This window comes from Fulmarus glacialis, unplaced genomic scaffold, assembly GCF_000690835.1.
Source record: "Fulmarus glacialis isolate BGI_N327 unplaced genomic scaffold, ASM69083v1 scaffold12505, whole genome shotgun sequence".
In the NCBI taxonomy this organism is placed as follows: domain Eukaryota; kingdom Metazoa; phylum Chordata; class Aves; order Procellariiformes; family Procellariidae; genus Fulmarus; species Fulmarus glacialis.
In genome coordinates, this window is record NW_009211268.1 from 16,444 (window position 1) to 42,251 (window position 25,808).

Genomic DNA, 25,808 nt, shown 5'->3' on the forward strand with positions numbered 1-25,808 from the left:
ATATATGTACATACATATATATAAAAAGGATAATTTGAGGCTTTATATGTAGTGCTTACCTGATTGTAATCCATTCCTATAATAATTTTATCTTTGTCGGCTACTTTTATCAAATGCAATTTTCACTTCAGACAGAATGAATTCTTGGATATCTGTGACAAATAGTTATTTGAATGTAAAGCTAGATTTTATAACTGATTAATTGTTTGCTAAGTGTACAATTCATTATGATTATTTACTACTATTTATGTGCTGTTATGTAAAGCTGACTAATAGACTGTCGGAAAGTTCATGTGAAGTTGGGGCAAACTTGTCTTGGGACTTAGAAATTGGCTAAGAAGGTCCAGAGAATGTGGAATTAACAATACTCAGTGTGTGCCCGTGTAAATACAGCTGGGAAGAGCTTGCAAATGAATAACACCTGACTCAGATGCAAATGGAGCTGATTAAAGAAACACAGCTTATTATTGTAAGTCAGGGTTGCTTGTTTGATAGCTGACAGGCTGCATCTGGTCCTCAAAATTAATCTATCTGGCCTGCCAGCTTTTCCTTGGGAGAGACGAGGACTGGCTGGTGGGGCAGCAGGTGCTGGCTGAAAACTTGCATTTATTTGTGGTCAGATCCTTAGAGTTTTTATTCAAGTTTGCTGTTGCTGTGTTTACATATGAAGTGGTGGAGAGGGGTGCATCTTGCCTTTCTTTGTGAAGCCTGGCAATTTAAATCTGGGAGTTCTGCTGCCACAGGCCACAAATTCCCAAACTGAAATCTGTTTTTATGATATTGTTAGGTTGAATAATACGTTTGCTACATCCGTAATAGGAGTAAAGTACTGTTGGCTAATGTGGTTATTGACACTGCATTTCATATCTCTGTGTATTCAGATTCTAGAGCCAGACCAAGCTGTTAACTGCATTACCTGCTTTAGAATTGTGTGCGCATAGCCTTTTGCAATAAAAAGATACACTATGTGGAATTAGAGAGTTAATGAGAAGATCTTGATTTAGCTTTTTGGACTTGTTTCTAGTTTTTATTTCTTCGTGTCATACAGCTGAGGATGTAAAGCTGGTAACTTCCACTGGTTTTCAATAAGCATTATGTTCTACTATTTACTAGTAGAATGATTTTGCTATGAAAACTTGAGAAAATAGTTCCATCAGCAGGAGTGGCCTAAATCAGTTTAATTATTTAGGAATGGGTTTTGTGCTACCAAATTTCTTTGCTCTTGCCTTTTTTTGCTGTGATTAACCTCCTCTTCTTTTTTTTTTCATTATGGAGGATCTTGCTTTCATCTGTGTAACCTCTGAAAGAAGTAACTGTAGTTATCATCTGTCATTGTCACAGTAATCTGTAAGCCGTCTGTGTTTGCTTTTTTCCATGAATTCTGAATAGTTGACTGCATAAGGGAAATTGAGAAGATTCCTTGTCCTTGTGTTTTTGACATTACTTTAAACTTTCTTATCCTGATAGATACCTAATGTCTGTTCATCAACATTTATTTGGGTTACCCTTAAAGATAATCCTTGAAATTACTCTAGAGGATTTAAAGAATGACTTATTAACACTTTTTTAAAAATAAAAACAAGGTAAATGTCTTAGCATACTAGGCATTGCAGGTGAGTGTTATAAAATATATAGAAATACGCTTTCTGCTGCAGTTACAACTGTCAGATCTGTAATGTAAGTTAAATCTTCAGCTCTCTAGTCCCTTATCTTGTCCCCAGTACATTCAAAATGAGGGGTTTAGGAAGGAGCAACAAGAATTTTCATTATTTTGTTAGTTTAGTGTCCTTTTGTTGCTTCTAGGCTGATCAAAACTGATTTAAAACACAGAAACATGATTTTTGGCCACCTTTATACATGCAGCAAGTGTTTTTTATTGCATTACTCAGTGTAGCCAAAGTTAGGTGGTTAGTTGTTTCGGAATTCAGGGAGGAAGGAGATATTTATGTGTATCTTGTGCACTTATTTGCATTTGTCAGCAGACTTTGTTTTGCTTCTTGTTTACGTAGTCTTATTTCTCTACATTTCTCCTGTAGTCTCAACCAAGCCAAGTTTTTCATCTCTCCGAAACTGAGTTGCTTAGTCACATATTTCTGTTAAGCAGAAATGTACTTGCTGATTCTTTTCCGATTTTATTATTTACAGTATTAACCCACAAGGAAGACTTTAAAATTATCCTCCTTAAAAAAAACCCTGAAGTTACACATGGAAAGTTTTTACAAGTGCCGATAATCAATAGACAGGTTATAAACCGTTCACTCGGGATTTGCCTGCGGTCTGTTTTGTTCTGTGGGAAGCTGTTGCTGTTGTTTTTATACCTCACACCTCTTTGTCATTTCACTTTCTCTACCATCTTCTACTTTCTCCTTTTTATTGCTTTCACTTTTCTCAACTTCTTGAAACTGAAAATTATTTGAGTTCATTAAATTTGAAATACAGCATTTCTTATAAACCTTTAGCTAAAACTTACAGATTTATCCAGTCCCTTGTTGTCTTAATCAGGTGACAAAGCAGCATGCATGGGGCTTTCTCCATTTGCCTTGTAAGGGCTTATTTCCTTGCCAAAAGCTGTTGTGAGTTTAAAGACTTAAAATGACCTTTAATGGGTGTGTTCATTGCTATGTCAAACACCTGCTGCTGTGGCACCATTTCTGCTGGTATATCTAGATGTATATAAGATCAGTATTAATTTCTTTCCTGGTAGTTGCTGCTACTGTTAGATGCTATTTCAGTGCATCTGGATCAAACATTCTTCTTTTTCCTAGCAGCACACGTGGTTTTCTTATCAAGTCTGTAGACTCCCCTCCCTGGTTTTGATGGATGGCGTTCCATATTGATTGGAATAACTTAATAATTATTCCAGTAGGCAGCTGCTCCTTCAGCATTGTTTTCCTCTTCAAAGTCAGGGATGATGGTGCTTTTACACCATCTGCCAACACTGCTGATATTGCTGTAATGTACATTTTTTTTCCTTCTCTGAAGTGATGAAATTGCTGCTGTTTTTTACTGGTATAATTGGATGGTAAGTCAAAGTAAACTGTTATGTTTTCTGCATTTCCCACTTAGCTGAGCATATCATGATCTTTATGTAATCCAGTCACATTCAGCTGGAATGCAAAGAGTTTTTTAGCAAGTCAGAAGGTAGATGCTAGAAGACCAAAGTTCTCCACTGTAGGCAAAAACCATTATTACCCACTGCTTGTGTGCATCAGCTGTTACTACGGATCTGAAAGTCCTGATGTGCAATGTTTTGTGCTTGTGCTGTTCCTTGAGTTTTCATTATAATGATTTCCTAGTTCTCTAACTATACACAAATTCCTCAAAATCTATAGCTTGTTTTTCTGTTTCTTGAAAGAATCCTATTAAGGATTCAATTGAATGATTTATCCATCAAGTTAGTGTATTAAGGTTTTGTTTTCATCTTTGCATGTTTGTCTCCACCACGTATTTACACCCAGCCTCGTAGTTGTTACTTCTTTTTCTGGTGTCACCGTGAGTCTAAAACTTGTGTTTTAACAATCCTTGTGTTTTGGTACAGTCCCTTTTGCACTTGTATGTCTCATCTCCAAATGATCCGCTATTTCAATCCATTTACAAGACTCAGGGAGACTCATAACTTGTAAAAATCCTGGTGGGGTTCTCCGAAGTGCGGTACAGCAGAGCTGGCAGCAGCGATGCACTGGCAGCCTGGCGCGGCCGGCCTTCGGCTGTGTTTGTGCTCCATCCTCGCTAGGGGGGCCTCTTGCCACGTAGTCCCCAGGGGAGGGTGACCAGGAGCTTAACACCACCCCTGATTTTTTACTTAAACTACTTGGGCAGAAGAAAGTTTTCCTTTTCTGATAAATACAGTAGCTGAATGCTAAAAGTAGAATTGTAGTTGCTTACCCAGCTTTTGTGGTACTGAAGTACAACTAAGTATGGTTTCTTATCTTAAAACTCCAGGATCTTTTCTGGGTTTGGTTATGTTTTTTAAGACATTTGCAGGCCTTTATCATGTTGATATTACTTTTCTTAGTAGTGCTGTTTGCAAAGTTGCTGAAGGAGCTCTCGTATATATAGTATGTACGAGTCAGTTTCATACTGCCTTAATCTCTGTCAGTGCCTCGTCTTTCTGTGCATTTTGAGTCCTCAATTTTTTGGTGAAGGCTTATGTAAAAAAAAATTAAACATGTGACCTTGCTTTTCTGTGATACTTAGATCAGACTCTTGTTTTACTCCTTAGTGATCCAACATTGGTTTCACCACGCAAGTGAAAGGAAGTCAGATGTGAAACTGAGGTTCAACATCAAGCTACCGCTTAGTTTTACAACCAAGTATATCATTATACTCCAAAAATAAACTATGCGTAGGGCATGGTACAGGCAGGGTAAGAAAAGAGAGCAGATTTATAGATTCCTGGTGGGTTTTTTTTTCCCCTGTAAAATGTAAGGTATCTTAACCTACTTCCTAATAATTTCTGCTGCAAGGTAGTAATTAGCCTTTTACTGAATATTTTATTTTTTCTGCTAGCTTTTAGCCATCAGTGTGCTCTGTATGTTACGCTTGCTGTAATGCAAGCAATCTTTCACCCAGATTTTGCCTGGCTGGGAGGAGAACCATTTAGGACCCTGCCGTGCTCTATTCTGAGTGCTCTGAAGAATGTGAAAACAGCTCTTGCATGTATACCCCTTTTTGACTCCTGTGCAGACAGCTGGTTGTTGCATGACACGAAGAGTTTGTATTCAGTGGGTGAGACCAAGTGCTCCCAGGCACGTTAAATCTCTGTTGGTCTGGGGCAATGAATCAGCTTGCCATCTGGGATGGTCACCGCAGCCCCTTTGTCTTCGGCCGAGTTAAACCCAGCACCTGCCCATGGGGCGGCAGCATCTTGCCGCAGGCCTGCTGCTGGTGGGCTGAACAAACTCTCTTTCTCTGATTTCTCAAAGGATTTGAAGAGTGGCTAAATCTCATTATTTTCATCTGGCTGTTTTCATCACTTTTTCAAAAAGTGGCGGTACATTCTTCGTAGATCAGGATATATGCTGAATTTTGTATTGTTTCTGGCTGCTTAGCAGTTACAAGTCGCTGAGGGTAGTATTGTGTTTGTCAGTGCCTTGATGATTTGCAAGACTTGAGAGTTTTCATTTTAATCCCCTTGCAGGAGCACAGTCTGTCAATAAATCTTGGGTGTGGGAAAAATAATTGTTAAAGTATTTGTTTAGTTCTGGTTGATTATATCATAATCACCACTTGTCCTCTATTTCCTCCCCCATCCCATAGAATATTCTGACACATTTTGCAAACAGTTTCCTATCTTCTTCCCAACTCATCGTGCGCAAAAAATGCCCTTTTTTTAGAGAGAATTGTTCCATAAGGAGCAATGGCAGATGGTAGCCATTTGGCTTTAAGGCTTACACCGGGAAAAAACTAGAGGAAAGGAGAATTATAGGAACTCTGCTGGCTTTATGAATAGGAGATGGTTATCATACTTGAAACCTCTGTTTCTCAGATAATATTAAACAGAGTCTTTCTGGAGGATGAGCTTTAGAACTTTTCTCTTTAAAAAGATCATGTTTAGCTCAGCATAGAGTTTTTTAAAAAAAAAGTAATATCCTTGTGTTCTGTATGTTCTTAATTGGAAATTCTTTATTTTGTAGAATTTGGGTGCCAGGTTTTCTTCTCCAAGTTCAACGTATCTGTCAAAAAGGGTTGGGAAGAGGGGGGTAGCACTGGCAGGCATTAAATGATTGGTACAGGAAAGGCTATGACCTCAAGCATTGTTTGCAGATTTTTTTTTTCTTTGCTTGTGTTTTTTAAAAGGAAAGATAACGTTATAGAACAATGCAAAGGAGCTTTATGTTATTTTATTACCTTCCTTTGAGTTAAAAATCTCTCATCCTTTATAGCCTTATCCTTTATAGCCTCTTATATTGGTAAAGATTATTAAAATCTTGAGAATGTCAAGGCTGATACTTGATTGGAAAGTATTTGAGATTATATGCATCAGTAACTAATTCCTGGGGTATGTTTTTTGTACACATAATTTTCAGCCTTTCTTACTTGAGTGTATTTGAGTTCTAGTTTCACTGACTTACGTTAACCTGGAGAGTCAGTCAATGAGGACTAAAGTTGTCTCAATCTCTCTCTGTAGTCTGACCTGAAATGTGTCCAAGATGCAAAAGGAGGCTCCTTCTACAGGGACCATTGTCCTGTGTTAGGTGAGTTGAAAATAAAGTAAATTTATGTTGATGTGTGTTAATTATAATTAGTGTGAATTTCTCTTTAAATATCATCTAAAAGGACTGTCCTTACTAGTGAAATGTAAATGGTAACATTTCTATGCATTAATAATAAATTGTAATGCTTTTCTAAATGTATTTGGTATCAGTGTGCCAAGTGGATGGCAAGGGAGCTGTCAAGTGTTGACTAAGCAATAAATTGAGTCACAAGTTGTGTGCACTGTATTTCTAAGGAGCCAAACATAGCTGTGCATTTTTATAAGACTGTCTTAAATATTCAGAGATGCTCAATGAAGTAACATGTACATGGCCATAAACAGGAGTCACTTGAACATATAACTTAACCTGTTATTTTACACTAATGCTAGTATATGTTGTGAAATCTTAGCTGAGGTTTTCCATATCAGCTATTGCACGGACTTATTCCTCTATTGTCTTGGCTAGGCTTGTGGACATGTGCAGAGTGTATTATAAAAAATAACTGCCACGTGTTTTCGTTTTTGAAATATGGGCAAATTGGGATAAATTTTATAGATTACTGGACACAAATTTCTTAGTTATTAATGTTTATTTCCTTGGCAAAACACCTGGTCATAAAACTGGACACTACAGAAAATGTTGCTTTTCTTCTCAAGTTTCTTATTATACTTCAATGCATAGAAAACTTAGCTGATAATACTGGCTTTTCTAAACTGATGAGAATTCTCTATTTACTAGTCTTCATCTAATTCCTTGCACAAGTACTTGAAGTATGACATGCAAGCACTACTATTCTTTTATTGACAGCATTGGTGAAAAGGTGAAAACAGTAGAGGTCTGTTTTGTTTAGAAAAAAAATAAGTCACTTAGATATTTACTGTCAGGTAGACAAATTGTTTGAAAGTAAAAAGCCAAGGCACTCTGATCTTTGTATCTTGCTTCTGTACTTAAAATTAATTTTGTCATTTTAGTCTGACATGAATACAGATAGGAAAGCAGTAATAGGATCTTACTGGTTCTTTATTACACAGGTAAACTTAGGTTCTTATGCACGCCCTTTATTAATTTTTGTTCTTGCTTTAAAAGTATAGGTCTATGTTTTCTGCATGTAGCTTACTTTTAGGATGATACGTATTTGAATGCATGAATATTAATCACTAAATATAGTAGGAGACTATTCTTTGTTAAATTGTTCCCCTTCCACTAAATTAAGTTGCTCTTAAAGGACAACAACGAACTCTGTTCATCATTCTTACCACATTATCCTCTATCTTCTCAGTCTTACTGTTTGTTAGAACATCTGTCCCTTTTATTTGTCTTCTGAATGTAGTTCACAAATACGTTCATGCTGTGAATTTAAATGTATGCCTGCATTAAAAACTAGAAAGTTATTTTTGAAGCTTTGCGATATTCAAAGTAGAGTTCAAATAATATTCCAGCAGGGGTCTAATTAATACAGAGTACTACGTAGTTGGGGCAAAATACTGGGACTGGTTTTGTTCAATACCACATCTGTGACCTTGATGATGAAATGGAATACAATCCCAGAGAATTTGCAGGTGATAGCAAGTTGGCAGAGGGGTGTGGTTGAAAGTAGAGCTTTATTCAGAAGAGCCTTGAGGAATTGAAGAATTTGGTGAATGGAGACCTCGTGGAGTTCAATCAGAAGAGGAGTTTTGCACTCAGGTGGAATAAGCCTACGTACCAGAAATTCCCAGACTGGGAATTGTGAATGCCTGAGTGAGGAGCCTTGCTGAGGAAGACCTGGGTGTTGCACTGAATACCAAACTGAATGAGACAGCAGCGTGCTGTTATGCAAATAAGGTAAATTTCATAGTGGGCTGTATTAGGAGGATGGTGGGGAACAACATAGGAAAAGTTATTATCCCCCTCTTCTCAATGGTGATGAAGCTGTGTCTAGAATACTATGTCCTGTTTGTGTCATTGTCCATCCATCTCCTCTTCCCTTGCCCCCAGTTTTGAGAAACGGTAGAAGGTCTGATGGTGGCCTGCTAAAATGGTTAAGAGACTGAGAGGACATGATTTGCAAGGAAGAGGAGCTGGACTTGTTTAGTCTGGTAAGAAGGAGATTAAGAAGTAATCTACTAGCCACCTACAACCACTTGAAGGATGATTGAAAATGATGGCACCAAAATTTCAGTAGTGGCAAATGGCATAAAACCAAATGGTAGTGGCCTTAAGGCCACCTTAAGTGACTGGAGAGGTTCAGATCAGATATTGAAGAAATCTTCTGTTACACCTGGAGCTCTATATTGCAGCACTGGAAAAAGTTACTTGGAGAGGTTGTGGAACCTTAGTCCTTGGGGGCTTTCAGGACTCAGACAGGCAAAGCCATAGCTGACCTCAGCTGGTTGTTAGTTCAGCTTTGTGTGGGATATCAGACCAGATGACCTCTACAGATCATTTCCTCCAACTAATGCTTCTGTAATTCTTTGCTGGTTTATATCTCTTCCTTTCTTAGACTTCCCTGTCTCATCAGGGCTGTCTCTGGGATGTTTGCTGTCTAAGTTTTCTATCTAGTGAGTATCAGTAGCTTTTCTGAAGAATTCATCTTTGACTTTGTCCTCTGCAGAAGTGGCTGTTTTCCACGTTATGTGTGTTTTGCTGTGAAGGTGAAGGGTGCAGACTGAAAATTGTGTTGCATCTATAGGTCCTTTAAACTAAGACCAGGACAGAAAGAAGTCATTGGATGGTCATAGAAGTCAAAGTCCATTGAACATGAGCATATATTCATGGGCGTGTTTCCTTTCTCAGCAGTTTTCTTCTTCAGTAGTATCAGATTCTCTTCTTCGCCATTCTTTCCTCTGGAGACTTTTAGTGCTGCAACTAGTGCTGCCAACATCTGGTGTGGATTTCAGGCTCTGCAATCAGTTTCCCTCCAAATAATATTTTTGTCTCTATGTGTCAGGCTATTTGTTTGTACTTCCTTATTGTTACAGTGCAAAGACCCTTTCTTCATTATTACCTCTTGCTTGGAAGAGGAAAGACAAACACTCCCCCTGTCCCTTAGAGACAGCAGTATTACTAAAGGAATTCTGCTCACCCTGTCCTTTGCCAGTGATGTTGCCATTGAACTCAAATCTACGCGACTTCTGCAGTTGTCATACTCTTCACTGTTCTGTGGGTGGCACCAGATACCATCCTCTGGTTCTGGCAGCGAGCAGGTCCACAAGTGTGTTCTCTCATCAGTTAACACAGCTTGATGTGTGTGAATGTATGCGATTTCCCTCCAGCTAATGAATTTTTGCTATGACACGTCTTTTGAAAGCAGGCAATGTCCAGGGAAAACATTTTAATTTTAAATTTGCAGGGTTTTTTTTGTTTGTAGTTATCTCCCGTCTTACAAGGTTAAAGTTTTTCATTTTGGAGGTATTCTCTTGTCAGTGCTATCTCCACAGTTAAGGACTGACCCAATTGAAAACCCACTTTCTTTGGGCTTTCTGCTTATCTTTCAGCCTCTGAGTGGATAGATGGCACTTTGTGTATGACTCTTTCAAAATCATCAGAGCTTTTATGTATCTAGATACGTACACCATATGATAGCTGTTACCATACCAGTTAGAGCCCATAGTGGAGCCTGTCACAAGTATTTAGCATTTGCCAGTGTCATCGCTATTTGCCTTGAAAACTCAACAAGAAACACACAATTCCATAGCCAGAGGTTCAGAGTTCTTTTTTACCTGTTCACTCCCTTTTAGCTGTTGGCCACTACAGTTGCAGAGACATTGAGTCTCGGAAATTAACTTCTGTTCTTTAAATTGCATGGAGCATTAGTGTGGTCATGTGAACATCTTCTTCTTACTCCATTTCAGGTGAGCAAAATGGTAACAGAAACCCTGGTGGGCTGCAAATAGGTGACCTTGTAAACATTGACCTTGATTTGGAAATTGTACAGTCTTTGCAGCATGGTCATGGAGGATGGACTGATGGCATGTTTGAAACTTTAACAACAACTGGAACAGTTTGTGGCATTGATGAGGATCATGACATTGTAGTACAATATCCAAGTGGCAACAGGTTTGTTATATAGCCTTAATCATTGATTCTCACAAACTTCCTTTGCCTTCAGCACTTGTGATCACTTGGCGCCAGAAACTTTCTGTTCTCCTTTTGTGTCTATTAAGATTTTCTTGAGAATTTTTATATTCCTTCTACAATGTATCACGAGGACTTACCTTTAAAGATGCTTTAATAATAAAAGGAAGTTTGTTGCCTCTCTCACTTTGTGAAAATTTGAGTCTAAAATGATGAATGATGTTCTGGACTACGTTATTTCCAAAATGTAGTGTTTTAAGCAGTAATTTCTTGTTTAATTACAAAGTAACCCATGATTTCAAGGGAAATGGTAATAGCAATGCATTGCAGGTTTTCAGGAAAATGGGTTAAGAGGACAGGTGACAAACTTCTTATGTTGGGGATCTTGTCTAATATAGAGTGACCTTGGCAAGATCTATATCTAGCATTGTCTTATTCAAAGGGATGTTAGTTTATGTAAATATGGACCGAGAATGGGAAGTGTTGGGGAAGCTGTTGCCAAAACCACTCCCTGCAAGCAGTTTAGGTTTGAGCTGCATCCATGCTAACAGGATTCAAACCCAGCTCTACAGCTGGATCTGAGCTGGTATGTCCACATGGTTTTGTGTTGTCTTGCTCTCAAGTATTGGGCTTATCTTTAAAAGGCAGCTGATGAATGGAATATTATTTCAGTCATATCTGGAGACTGACCTGTTCAGTTTGTCCAGAAAGGATTAACAGTGCATTATTCATTCAGGCTTTCTCTCAAGTTATTGTTTGTTAATATTGCAAAGTAATGCAAACCAAAGCTGTTTCCTGAGCTAACACAAGCTGAAGGGATGCAAGTGGCGTTTCTTCTGACAGTCATGGCTGCAAAGCCAGTGAGAGGAGCGGCTCAGTCTTGTGGTTTCCTCCTTGGCTTTGCCCTTGATAGAGATTTTCTGATGCTTCTCAACTAGATCATATAGCTGAATGAAACGCAACACCAGACCAAATGGCACATAAGGGAGAGATCACCATATTATATATTAGAATATAACTCGGCATAAAAACAGCTAAATGCCTCTAAACCAGTAAAATTTATAGTATGAATTAGGATCGTTTGGTTAAAAACTGAGGTGTATCTAGGGCATCCATTTGATTGAAGAGTATTTTTATAACCGAATGTTTCAGCTTATGCCTTGGGAGGGAGGGGGTGAAATCCTGTGTTCTTCCCGTGTTGTGTCCTGACAGTTCAATCCTTTCTGGGACAGCTTGGATCTTCCCCTTTTCAACCAGAGTTGTCATCTTCTCTCCCTAGAAAAATAAACAAACTGTATAGCTACTTTCAGGACTATTATATTGTTGTCGGCTTGATTCCCCTTAGGCAGAACATTTCTTCATTGCTTTACAAATGTATATCTCTGAAGATTACCCTGGAAATATTCGACTAATGAGCCACAAACAAGTTTATGGGGAAAAAAATGGTTAACAACAAATATGCCATAGTACCCAATTGCAGAAAGTTTGTAGGCATACAAGCAGAATCTTGTCCAACAGATAATTTTTAAGCATATATTTCACTTCGCATGTTTAAAAATCTACTTTAAATTGTCTAGGTGGACATTTAATCCAGCTGTTCTCACCAAAGCCAATGTTGTCCGAAGTGGAGATGCTGCTCAAGGTGCAGAAGGAGGTACTTCTCAGTTTCAAGTGGGTGACCTTGTTCAAGTATGTTATGACTTAGAGCGAATCAAGCTTCTTCAGAGAGGTCATGGAGAGTGGGCTGAAGCAATGCTTCCAGTAAGTAGTTGTATGTTTGGATTCATAGAATCGTAAAACTTGTATAATATTTCTAGTTGTGGTTGGTAATAATACCTGGAGGTTGTGGGAGTCAAAGTGATTTTCTTCTAAGTTAGAGAAAGTGTATTTCATCAAACATGGTGTAATACTTGCTCAGATGTAGTAATCTGCTTAGCCTGATGAAATTTAGCTTAAGGTATTAGTGACTGTACTATTAAACAACTGACTTCATAAAATTTATGACTTATTATAACAGTCAGGTTTCTAAATGTTTTGGTTTTAGTATTATTTGCATTTGACATTTTCTTTAATGCAGACTTTAGGTAAAGTTGGTCGGGTCCAACAGATCTATTCAGACAGCGACTTAAAGGTAGAGGTTTGTGGTACATCTTGGACATATAATCCAGCAGCTGTCTCAAAGGTGGCATCAGCAGGATCTGCTATAAGTAATGCATCCGGTGGTAAGTTTGAAGAATAACCAGTAATGTATGTATAGCAAGTATTTGTGTTAGTTAAAAAATTGTTTGTATACAAGGTTAATAATACTCAGACTTGGGGTTTGGCTAATTGATGTTATACTTTAAAGATACAAGAAAAAGCTTGCAGTCTGTATGAAGATATTGGTAGTTGTTACCTTGATAAGGTGCAAAAAACCTCCAAATCGAATTTGGGGTTCTGTTTGGCCACAGTGCACATATGTCTTTGGAGGTCTGCTCTAAGGACTTAAAAATTTAAATGATTGGAAGGGATATTAGATTGGAATAGGGACTAAAGCATAAAGAGAGTATCACTGGCTGTAGCAAGCAGCGTGTTCCTTGTTTAATAGGTGGTGTGGAATAGCAAGCATAAGCGAGGGATCTGTTGCAAGCAGTTATTCAGGATAATATTCTTTCCTTAAAATTTCTCAGACATCCTTTGACTAATTTACAGTGGGATTTCTTTTTTTGTGTGTGTCTATGTAATCACATTTGAGTTCTGTTGAACCTGCTCTCGTTCATTTAATAACGAGGCAGAAAGACTATCTGATGTGTTTTATGTTCTATTGGCTATTTCACAGATCAGTTAAACTAGAATGTTTTTCCTCTTTTTGGTCATAGCTAGTTGTTTTTTCCTCTTCACATATTTGCTTTAATGCCAAGAAACCTTTCTACATAGTTTTCTAGACTTTTTCCTAGAGAGGCATAGATACAATGGGTTTTCTGCAATAAAGATAAAGTCACAGTGGCCATAAAACTAGCTAGAAGAGTAATACGACTTAGTGTTTCAAATCACAGCGGGCAGGATATACCTTAAGCTAGAAGACTAAGAAGCCTGTTAGATCAATATGTAAATTAATGTTTTTACCTCCTCCCCACCTTTCTATATTTTGTGGTAGACAAGCTATTTGTGATTCAGTCAACTTTGTTTTGAAGTGTCTGATGTGACAGTCTCAACTATTTAAAGGGTATTAGGGTGTAACGCTTACTCAGAACTGAATAATAACTTACAGCTGACATTTTATGGTGGTTTGTGTATTACTGTGTACATGCCTTTAGAAACATGAGAAATTTAGCTGTTATTTTTCTGTTCTTGAGTGATTAGAATTGTGATCTTAATTGTCCTTTGTTTAATAATTATAGAGAGATTGTCCCAACTATTGAAGAAATTATTTGAAACCCAAGAATCTGGAGACCTCAATGAAGAATTGGTTAAAGCTGCTGCCAATGGAGATGTTGCTAAAGTGGAAGACCTGCTAAAGAGACCAGATGTAGATGTAAGTGTTCTAGTTTAGGAGGACCTGTTCTGGGGATCTGTAATACTAAAGGAAGTGAAGCTGTCATAGATACTCCTTGCCAGTCACTAGTGTCTCTGCATAGATGTAGTACAGCTGGTTCCAGTGTCTCTTCTCCCATTTGTTGTCCTATGAAATGTGTTGGGGTGTGTGTGAAAATAGTGCTTTACACCCTTTTTCTCTGGACAGATTCTGTGTTCTGTTGTCTGCCGTGAATTAAAATACTTTCCAGCCTCTGTCTGCCAGAGTCGGGGCAGAGAACCAAACACTCACAATTAGTGAAGGGTCTTCAGCTTCTTTTGTTTCGAGGAGATAGAAGGAAGGAGGGTAGATTTTGGGGATTTTTTGCTGTTGTTGTGGGTTTTGTTTTGGTTTTGTTTTTTTAACTCACGAGGCAGATCATCTAATCTGCTCTCTGTCAGATTACTTTTACCAACTTGTCTAATCGCTTAGTAGTGAAAAGTCTAAAAGAAAATGCTTAAGAATTATAGGACTTTGGTTCAGGTAACACGTTTTAAAATCACAATCAGATGTTTTTCTCACTACAGTACTCGTAATTCTTGCAGATAAGAGACTAAACTCCATCAGTTCTGAGGATTGATTTGTAGCTCAAGATTATACAAAAAATGGTATTTTGTTCAGACTGACTCCTCTTGTTGCCATAAATTACAAAATGAAGTTATATATACTGTAGAGCAGAGAACTGGTATCATTCTGAGACCTGTTCTCAAAATCTTGCCTTTATAATAGCCCGAAGATGAAAGTTTTTAATCCAACTATCGTTAAGGTCTTAATGTTTAAAATAAATCCATTTCTTGCTTCTTTCCTTCAATCTAGCTAATGCTATAGAAATGAAATAGAAAAGACCTAGGAGATTATCTGTGTGTGTGCCAAAAAGGCAGCTGTCTAAAAATTGCACATTTGATACTTTCATATGCATGCCGTTGCTTTAAGTTTTCTAATAAACTTGCATGTATACTACTAAAGTGGCTCACGGGTATGTGTGTGTATCTTGCAACTTATCTCAAAGTATTGATATGCTTCCAGGTGAATGGACAATGTGCTGGACACACAGCTATGCAAGCCGCTAGTCAGAATGGCCATGTCGACATTTTGAAGTTGCTTCTGAAACAGAATGTGGATGTAGAAGCAGAGGTAACCTAAATATTTCAAAATACACTTTGTCTCTCCTTAAGTTTCAAACTTTGCTACATACAGAAATAGCAATTCTGTTAGAGTTGCCTTCTTTTTAAATGTCAGACAGAGTGAAAAAACTTTTGTTACTGTGATTATGTTCCCAAATTAGCCTCCTACTAACAGTATTACAAAAGGTCAATATCCAGTTCTTTATCACCTCTAATGAAGTGAAATAGAATGCTAATATAATAGAGCTATGCAAGCTAGTATGTGATTGTAGTGGATGAAGCCCCGTCTTTATTTCATTTCAACAGTAGAATGCAATAGTCTAGCAGACTGCCTGTGGCATTCAGAGAAAAAGATGTTGTCGGATGCTGCATCTCCAACCTCAGATACTTGCCATGCTTCTTATATACAGTATTCAGTTAGGAGAAAGTTTTCCATTCTTAACTAAAGCAAGTTTGAGCAGAAAGTAGTAATAACTTTGGGTAGGAACTGCCAACTCTGCTTCCAGTTTTTCAGGGTTTTGTGGTTGTTTTTTTTTGACCTTCACCCAAAATAGAAGGATTTCTTTTTGTTTAGGTTTTTTAGAATTATTGTTTGTGAGAAAACTATCTGTCAACATACTGTGTATTTGCATTTTGAATTGATTTTGCCTCATTTACATACAAAGATTGCACTGGTATTACAGCCTTTGCTCATTTTGTGAAGCACAAGAAGGATCTGTCAGGTTTCTCTTACTAAGAATATAGATGAAAGCCTAATAGGATGCTTAGAAGTTAATAGTGTGCCCACTCATTGTTTGCATAACAGAAAAATAACTTTATGTGCTTGGGCATTTAGCTCTATATTGTATTTGATATACAGAAGTTATATGTTAATACATTAATGAAGCGATGATGTAATCCTTGGAACTAAAATTATTTTTATATTCACAGATACACCATTACTTTATAAAGGTTTTCTGCTAAATGGTAAAGATGGCTTAGATTTGATGCAGTACATACTTGCTGTGGTCTGATTTCTGTGAAGTAGCTTCATTTTAGAAGCAGTGCTTTCACTGCAGTACATAGCATATACTGTTACAAGCTAGACTAAGCTGCTTTTCATCTGTACTATGGGATCAAAGCTACTGTGTTAATCAAGTGGTGGACTGATACTTTCTTCTCTGGTATAAGGAAGGGTTAGAAGCATTAGAGAGGGAAATAGAAGCACTGCTTAAACAGCTTCAAGATAATAAACCTGGTAATCAGCTAGCAGTAGAATTGTTAAGAGTTCATGTTTGCTCAGGCTTCAGAAGTATTGTAACACTAGCATTAAAAAATATTTTCAGGGATTTTTGTTTGAATTTTCAAGCCTTTTCATGTTACTAAGTTGTTTAAGTGAAGATGATATTCCTAGTTAATTATATAATTGCAGTAATTATTATAATAATCATATATATAATATTATTAGATTAATGATTATATGTTTCAGGCTTTAAAAGATGTCAGCTGTCTATAAATTAGTGATGCGAAGATGCAGCAGTCATCCCATTACACAGAGAGCAAAAATTTAGTCCATTTATTTCACTGTTGTGGTCTGTGGCATGAAAGCAATGGATAAAAATCCTTACTTCGCCTGCTCTATAGCGATATATTTACACTTACAGTCACTGCTGCAGAGTATAAACATTCATGATGACATTTTCTGGGGATGCCCTCATACTGTTGTCTCCTGTGCTTATGTCTCTGTCAGCTTAATGTAGAGTACTGTTTCGTCAGAAAACAATTTGTTACTGACAGAGCTCAAAAAGCCTGATCTAGATACTATGTGGTAAAAATATGTGGCCTCCTAGTCTGCAGAAATTAATGGGTATCAGTTATTATATTGACAGTACTGACAATATTGTTGGCATGTATAGAAATATAGTGCTTTTAATATTTAGATTTATATCTAAATATAAGTCTTAGGACAGATGCTTAATTAGTACTAGCTTTTTCTAGGTATATTAATATACTGTTGTGTAGAAACTACAAAGTGGGATTTAGCTCCTGAGATGATTTGTTTTGATGCTGAGCTAAAAAAAAGGCACGTGCTTTCTTGGACCTCTACTCATTAAAGTAGGAATTCTGTACATTAAGATTTTATAAAATCAGGGGTTTGTGTCTCAAAATTGGAATATGTTAAAACTGTAAAATATTTAATAAATTATATGGGGTTTCATCAGTAAGTATCTCAGTGTACTTTGCAGACTGCAAATATGAAAAGACAAATTACTACATAACTGTGAAACGAAGTGCTCTGTAAATATAAATGTTGTAGCAATTTAACACTACTGTCACACTCTTGGTAAGTTTCACCTCATAATGATCTTTATAACCAGATAAGAAATACAGAGAAGTTCCCCTTTCTGGTCCTTTTCCCTTCCAAATGCGCAAACTTTGGCTTCTTTTGACTGTTTGTGTTAGGTGAGCCTGAGAAGGAATCCTGCTGTCTTAGAAGACAATTTTGTAGGATGAGTTGATTTGGAAGACATAAAAATACCTTGTTTTCAAAAGCTGTTGAAGCTGCTGTTTAGTGCCCTGACCGTCTTGAAAATTGTATTCATATTTCCAAAAAGATATATTTGATAATTAGCAGATAAGTCTCCTTCCATTATTTTTTTAAATGTTGTAAATAGTCTCATTGTTGTCTTGTAATTGTGCAAATACGAGTTATTCTAAGAACTATTAATTTTTGCATTGATGTAAAATATATTAGAAATGTGTTACACATAATAAAAATAACTTTCAAAAAACATTGCTGAAAGGGAAGCAAATTGATAAGAGAAACTAAGCTTACCCAGGAGAGACATCAGTGCACCCTTGATCACTCATGATTTTATCTCCTCATTACAATTTTCAGTATTTCTCTATTGTCAAAGTTAAATCCTACAAATACATAGTAATATTTCACTGTGCACAAAAATTTAATTAGAAACTAGCTTATGCAAGTTATTATTTCATTGAGACATCTTATGTACTTTCCATTTTACTTTTAGCTTTTGTATACTGTCATTAATGTTAAAATCACTTGATTAATATTTTAAAATGTTTCATGTAGTACAGCCCACTCTTACGGATGTTAAAATAACTCAAACTGACAAATTTATGACTTTCATACCTTAATTCTCAGTTTGGATGAAACTGAAACAAACTGAATTTAATCAGGGCTTTAATACTGTGAATCATCGTAGAATCAGAACTTCTAATCAATTTCACTATCACTCCCAAATTTCCTTTGGAAAAGGTTTATTAACTGAAAACTAAGACACATGTAGTAAACCCTAATAAATACTAGCTTAATTGTATGAACAAGGCAATTCTCTTGTCTTATACCATGATTTGGAATCTGTAACCCTTCCTGGGTTACAGGGAGGGTTACCCTGGGTTACTGAGTGTAATGTTTTCTGGGTTTTGGGGGCTGGCTTTTGTTTGTGAGGGTTTTTGGGGGGTTTTGTTTGGGTTTTTTGGTGGTGTGGGGTGTGTTGTTTGGTTTTTTTTTTTTGACAGTGGTTGTTTTGTAGTAGAAACCCAAATGAATCTATACGAATTTCTGGTGAACACATCACACAAAGATTCAGGGCAATAGTTCTATATGGTATAGAATATCATATGTCATAGAATATGTATGTTTATATACGAACAGACTCTTCATCCTCTATTGCTGTGGTTTGAGCAATTAATTAGGTATTTGAATGGTATCATGGTTGTCTAATTTTTCTTTCTCTTTAGAGAGAAATCAAACGTGCATAATGGTTCAGTTTAAATTAATCTTCTTGCTTAAATGCAAAGGAAATGTGGAATATACTGGGTCAAATCAGTGTTTCTACTTTAGGACAAAGATGGAGACAGGGCCGTCCATCATGCAGCCTTCGGTGATGAGGGTGCTGTGATAGAGGTTTTGCACCGAGGCAGTGCAGATTTGAATGCTCGCAACAAACGCAGGCAGACTCCACTTCATATTGCTGTCAACAAAGGTCATCTGCAAGTTGTGAAGACTTTACTGGACTTTGGCTGCCATCCTAGCCTCCAGGTAAAGTAAATATTAATATAAATTCACTTTTTAGCTATGAATTTTATGATTTGCTGTGTGTAGGTGATAGAAGAATTATGGAAAATGGGATTGAAAGGAACAGACCTTGTGAAGTTATCTTCTACCCCAACATGTGATCAGCTGTAATAAAAATGCTATTGAATCTATTTGTTTTCTTGACAACTAGATAGGCACCTGATTTATTCTAGTCAGTTAATGTTAATTGGTATTTTCACAGACTGTAGTTAGCTGTAATTGTTCACTTTCTCTCCAGATTAATTCCTCCTCTATCGAATCCACAGCTGTTTGTTCCTTCTGTAAGCTACAGCTTTGCATTTTTTGGCTGATTGTACTGTGGAATTGTTTTGTTAAGAGAAACCTTTTTTCAGCATTGACCTATCATTGATAGAATTATTTAGCCAGATTCTCTTTTAAATGTTCAGCCTTTTATCTAAAAAGCCCTCATGCATAGGGCCTCAAGTACCATAATTTCACAGGGAGTTTTATCTATAATGAATGTGGCGGAAGCTGTGACATATGAGTGCAACCTCCTGTTGAGACGGTAGAGTAGAAACCTGCTGTCAAATAAGCAGGCATCCACATTCTGCATGAGCTGAATTCTGCAGCCGCATGCAGTGCATTAGTAAAACAAATCAGAATGGGTAAGTTTGAAGAGGTTTGCAACAGAAAGAAAAAGCTGTAACGTCCTGGGCAAAACAAGATACGCTGTAATAACACATTTACCTCCTTGTTCTGCCATGTCAATAATCAGTGATTTTTTTGAAGCTGTGTATCCACATAACAAACAATGAGCAAACTTTCTTGAAATTAGTGAATATAGTGATTGGTTATTTATCTGCTTCCACCTGGCTTTTTAGATACTGTCTTGCTCTTGCTGAGGTTGAGCTGTTAGCCAGCTAACATCCATCCAGACCCTATTTAGTATTTGTTGAACAGTAGATATAATAAGGAGTCTGATGCGTTGAGCCCAATAAAGGGTGACTGTATATCATATAATGATGTGTGATATATGGGTAGCCAAAGTGGATGTGTCTGACTTTACAGAAGTCTGTTTGGAATGAAAAATTCAGTAGAATGGCGCTATGAGACTCCATCTGGAAAATATAATTGTCATTGAAAATAATGAACTTGCAGATTCTGCATGTGTGCCGAGGAATTCCGATGTGCAAATGTGAGTAGGCAATTGATTCGGTGGATGAGAGCACAGGGGAGTCAGAATGAGGCATGACTGGAATTCAACTGGCCAGCACTCTACTACTCAAGCCAATTCACTGTGTAAACAGTAACATATGTTAGTCTGTAAACAGTAAATTCAGGAAATATGATCAATTAAACCAAATAAAAGCTACATAATTTAGTTTTGGCAAACTGGTTTACACTGGTTCAAGCGTTTCCATTTTCTGGCACTTTTTGTTTGGCAGTTTTTGATTCTCACTGTAAAGATTGTAAAGGTTTGTTTTCATATTAGTGTACTGTTAAAATGTTCAGTTCCTGTGTTAGTCAGTTTGCAGTTGAGTCAGTGTCAGTGACAAAAGACTTCCTGACTTATATGGTGTTAGAATTTTACTGGAAGCATAAATCTAAAGAGTTTGCCTATATAGCAGCAAATAAGCTTAAATGGATGTGTTTTCTCACTGTTAGTCTAGGGCATTCCTTTTCAGTCCAACCATTTGGGTCCTTGAATAAGTAATGTACAAAATGCTTCTAGGAATAAAAAGTATTTTTCCCTTATTTGGGATATTTGAAAAATAAAACATCAAGCTAAAAATATAAATTATTTGCCTCTTCAATTATGCACTGAAATATTTTCATGTACCTTGTGTAATGTAATCTGGTATTAGCCATAACAAGTTTAAAAGCTTAATATTGCTTATGACATTGGCCTTTGCTTCATGGAAAATGATCTGCTTCAGTTAAAACAACAGATGTGGCTAAGTTTATTACTTGGACTGCATTTTATTTTGATTTGCTTATGCTTTTATTTCACACTGTCTTTTTGGTATTGTCTTTTACATGGTTAATTGCTGGCTCAATCTTAGCGTTCATTACTCAAAGTTCCCTGCCGCCTTCTGCCTGACTAGTCTCCTTTCTGTTGTGTCGGTTTTTGTTGCTGTCCTTCTGTTACTCATAAATGGTAACTTGGGCATCAACTCCATCTGGATATGAGGCATAGAGAAGTTGATATCTACACCAGTGTCTTCACTACTATCAGATGCAAGGCATGCTTAAGCTCTGGGTTTGAGTTCTGGTAGTAGTGTAATCGTGGAATACTGGAGCCCTGGGTAGGATTACCCACTGAAGCATTTGTAAAACCAGAGCAAGATCAGAAGCAGCTTGCTCTGAACTCTGCGGTGTAGCAACACTTGAAGGTCTGAAGAGCTGGTTTGTGTAGTTTTCCTAGGGATATTTAAGCATCTTTTTTCTTTAATGTGGATGCATGCAAAAATTGATGTAAGCTGTTTCTGGTTTTAGGATTCTGAAGGTGACACTCCACTTCATGACGCAATAAGCAAAAAGCGTGATGACATCCTTGCTGTATTGTTAGAAGCTGGAGCAGATGTTACTATCACCAACAACAATGGGTTTAATGCTCTTCACCATGCTGCACTAAGAGGAAACCCTAGGTAAAGATTTGTTTTTAAAGATTATTTTATCATTTGTAAAAGGCAAACAAGTGCATGGGAGGGTAGAATGATGGTATTCTTTCAAAAGATCCTTAAACCTTGCATGTAATTATATTTCTTAAATTTTGGTGTTGCTTAGATATGCATCTTTCTAATATTTGGGAAGCCATTATTAGAATGAAGCTACTAGTCTGCTTAATTTAATGCTGTATTCAGGTAACTCCAAATCCCTGGGAAATTTCCTGTGGTGCCTGTAAAATTTTGCCAATAAACGTTTTGATAAGTAAGTTATTAAGTGAGATCTTAAGACAGGATCTTAAGATAGGATTTGTAAAAATGTTTCCCTTCTCAAATATTGGAATTGGGAAAGGGATTTGAGTTTTTAAGGAATACTTTTTTGTGAATAATTATTAAATATACCATGCATTTATAAAGTGATCTTAGGATTGTTTCATTAAATTGTATTTGTCAGTATTAGAAACATTTAATTTTGTTTTATTAGAAGTATGTATAGAAGGAATTCCTTATTTCAGCTTTTATATAGCAGCTCATCTGAAAAAATTAGTTTTAAGGCATAATTTGTTTTATGCTAGCTGCATACTATACATCTACATTGAATCTTCAGTTAAGATAGCTTTCAAAAACTATATTGCATAGATGGAACTTAATGGAAAAATTGCTGCATTGCTGGTTGCTTATTACGTTGTGGATACAAGGTATTCTTCAGAGCTGTCATTCTAGCAAGACTTCGATAATATTTTATGGTATGGTGGAGAATTCGGTATAGTTTACATGAAATAAGAAATGTGTGTGTTTACTTGTGTAACTTTACTACTAAATTGTACTTTTCAGTTGGGTGAAGTTGGACAAATAAGGCTGTATATTAATATATGGGAATAAAATCTGGGTTAGTCTCTTAGAACATAGCTATCAACACTGATAATTAAAAAGTAAACATAAGTATTTATATATGTATATGGAATGCAATCACACTTCGCAAAGTAAAAGTAGTGGTTGATAGGAACCATAAATGTGTTTACAGTTTTCTACAGTGCTCATAAAAGGTCTGTAAGAGAACATGTCAAGGACCTAGTGAAGGGAGCTTATTTTTGGCCTTCAGAAAACAATTCTTTCAAGTCTGACTTGGTAACTTTTTCACTTAATGTGAATTCTCCGTATTTACATAACAGCATTAGCCAGGAGTACTGTTTCCTGTCTCCAGTTACCTAGGTGGGGTATTTCTTGTTAGTTTTTTGTTCAGCGATGCTTTCCTTAGGCTCTTGTGATAGTTGGTTTGTGTGATCGTGATCTCAATATGAGATGCAGGGAAGGTGTATGGAAAAAAAGCTCTTCATAGGGATGCTGAAGATTTTTCTATAGGTGAATGTTTTAGGAGCAGCAGGCTTTTTCTTTGACGGAGGGATCCAAATTGTAGTTCAGACTGAGTCAGTTTGATGGTTGGTAGAACGTGAGGCATAGTGCAATTTTTCCCAGAGTCCCCTCTCCTTTACAAAAGTTTTTATTGGAAGAATAGGAAAATATTTCCAGTGTTAGTGATTTGAACCCTGTGTAGGTTCCCCCCATACATGGGGTTTCACTTGCATCTAAACCAGTTAGATATCAAAAGCTGTTAGACATCTACTGTTTTGGTTGCAATTATATCTGAACACTTCTGAAGCATGTAAAAAGAGAGAATGTCTCTGTCACAGAAGTACTAGTTTCATTTGTTCACAGCGTTAGATATTTTACACATCAGCCTGGAAAGAAACTCATGAAAATAAAACCAAAAGAAATCTATTTTGAATAATTTTTTTTCCCCCCGGCCAAAAAATCATTATAATAGTTTGATTCATTTAGGAGTTAAGCTGTATTTTCTTTAAGACTTTAGTGATAGTCGTTTATTTCAATGTTGATTCTGTAGTTCTATCACTGGCCTGTTTCTGAATGAAACCAAGGGTTTTATATTTGCCACTTTCTTTTTCTAATCTGATACAGAACAATGGATATTACTAATCTGTTAAATGCGCTAAGCACAAGCTATTTAAAACACTGTTAAAAATAACCTCCCGAACTTTAGCTTGTAGCTGGTATGGGTCACAAGTAGTACATAATATATTCTGCTTGAAACCTTACTTAAGGACCTATCTTTTCTAATCTAAGCTTTCCTGTTTCACCTAAGCTGGAGTTTTTGTGACTTTAGGCTGTGGTGCCTTACGTGGAATACAGTGCACTAAATTCCCCTTAAAGGTCAAATATGTAAATATGTTATTTTATAAATGTTATTTTATAAAGGTTAAACATATATTCACATGTATATAAGCGTGTATGCATATGTATGTATATCTATACTTATAAAATACTTGCTATGTTTGTAAGTATCGATAAAGTCCATATCCATCTTCCTTGTTAATGATAATAACATAAATGCATGTGTTAAGTGCGTGGACACGACAAAGCGAACTAGATTTCTATACAATTTTTTGCAGTTGATATCAAATGGGTATTTGGAACCAATTTCCTTTTCAGTGCAAGACCTATTCTGCTTCCTGCTTGAGTTCTGACCTTTACTAACAGTAGGCAGATAGATCTCCAAGGAAAAAAAAACCACATAAACTATGCTGAGAGGAACATTTGCAAGTTTTTCATTTTTCATGTGAAAATAAATGTTCTTATTTAAACATTTGAATATTAGATAAATATTGTAAGAAAGATAGCGATTTATGTCAAATAGCTTAGATTTTTCTCGGCACTTAATCTTCCATGACAGTTTGGCAGCATTTGCCAGAAGTCAAGGTATAGTGTGGAGAGCATCCTATTGTTAGTGGAATATTTCTCCTTTTAATAATTTGCTTCTGTTCAGGCCTTGTAAATTGGTACAGAAACAGAACTTTTGTTTTTCATGCTAATGTACAGTGTTGAAATGTAGAATGGATGTTATTCAGTTTATGCTGTAGGTAACGTTAAAATTGTGCATGGGAGATAGAGCTAAAAAGAAATTTTGAATGAAGTGTGGGGAAGTTAAGATTTTATTGAATTCATGGTTTCTTGTTCATGATTTTTAACTGAGTCAGTCATATTAAAAGTGCATTTATTTTGGACTTTTTTTAAAGTACTGTGAACCTCAAAGCTTGGCAGACTTTGCCTCTTCAGTGTTAATGAGATTTTTCAGACAGAAAAAAGGAGAGTAAAATTTGAAAATACGTACAGATTGGTTATTTTTGCCATGTTATCAACTCTTGGTTATGTTTGATCTATTCACATACCTGTGACTTCAGATTTTTGAGCTGAAGACATGACTGTGAAGAGTAGGCGTATTTTATATCCGTTGCCCCAGTTAGTTTTAGATTTGCATTGTATCTTGTGAAGAGAGCTTTATTCACACTGCAGCTAGCATCTTAAATAGAGGCTGCTTTTAGAGCTGACCTGACTTTGCACATGCGTATGACTAGTTCTTCAGAGCAATAAATTCTGCTGGACTTCAAATCAAAAAAATTAAAATATTGGGGTAGGATGCAGATTTCATATTGCTGCCCAATAGCAGGGAGTAATCTCATCTAGTTCATAAACTAGCAAGTAGGAGATTGTGGTTTAAAATGGAATTATACTTTTTCCCCATGGTTGTCTTATTTAGTAGATCTCTCCTTGTTTTCAGACTTGCCGATGGTTTGAACTGGTTGGCAGTGGAATTTTTAACTGTTTTTAGCGATGTATTTGAGAGGTGGGATTTCTCAACTCTACTTAGTGTTAATGAGTGTCTCAGGGACTTTTGTGCTGTATTATTGTGTGTATTGTCTCACAGAGACAAGTTGTGAGGTAATTGAAGAGTTGTACAATTATTTTCTAAAGCAGTAAAAGGGATTTTTTGCTTTCATATTTGCAGTTCCGACAGTAAGTGTAGGTTGAAGCTGAGTGCAAAAAAGGCATGCTCCTAAAACCTCTTATTAAAGTATTATGTCAGAAAATGCTTTGAAAGAAGACTTTTATTCAAGTTGATTTGGAGAAAGAATATAATCTCCATGAGCAGACCTATAATTAGATGGCAGATTAGCCTGTAGCTGTTGAGGTCAGTGACAAATTTATTATTTTTAAATAGTAAATAACATGCCCAGCATGTGCAAGATGGCAAATACAGTTCCTACCCTGTGGAGTTTCCTCTCTTGTGCAATTAAAAAAAAAAAAAAAGGG

At 36.6% G+C, this 25,808-nt stretch overlaps 1 protein-coding gene across 1 annotated transcript in view; it reads left to right on the top strand.

The window, feature by feature from the left end:
- The window catches only part of MIB1 (mindbomb E3 ubiquitin protein ligase 1), a gene marked incomplete at its 5' end in the record, with an annotated part of 68,901 nt that overhangs the window by 6,652 nt on the left and 36,441 nt on the right, over positions 1-25,808 (top strand). Inside the window, 8 exons of the mRNA XM_009577486.1 lie at positions 6,131-6,197; positions 10,031-10,235; positions 11,831-12,014; positions 12,331-12,475; positions 13,634-13,767; positions 14,833-14,940; positions 18,781-18,978; positions 21,472-21,623. Of these exons, the coding sequence (XP_009575781.1) occupies positions 6,131-6,197; positions 10,031-10,235; positions 11,831-12,014; positions 12,331-12,475; positions 13,634-13,767; positions 14,833-14,940; positions 18,781-18,978; positions 21,472-21,623 (1,193 nt within the window). The remainder of the gene's footprint in view (positions 1-6,130; positions 6,198-10,030; positions 10,236-11,830; positions 12,015-12,330; positions 12,476-13,633; positions 13,768-14,832; positions 14,941-18,780; positions 18,979-21,471; positions 21,624-25,808) is intronic.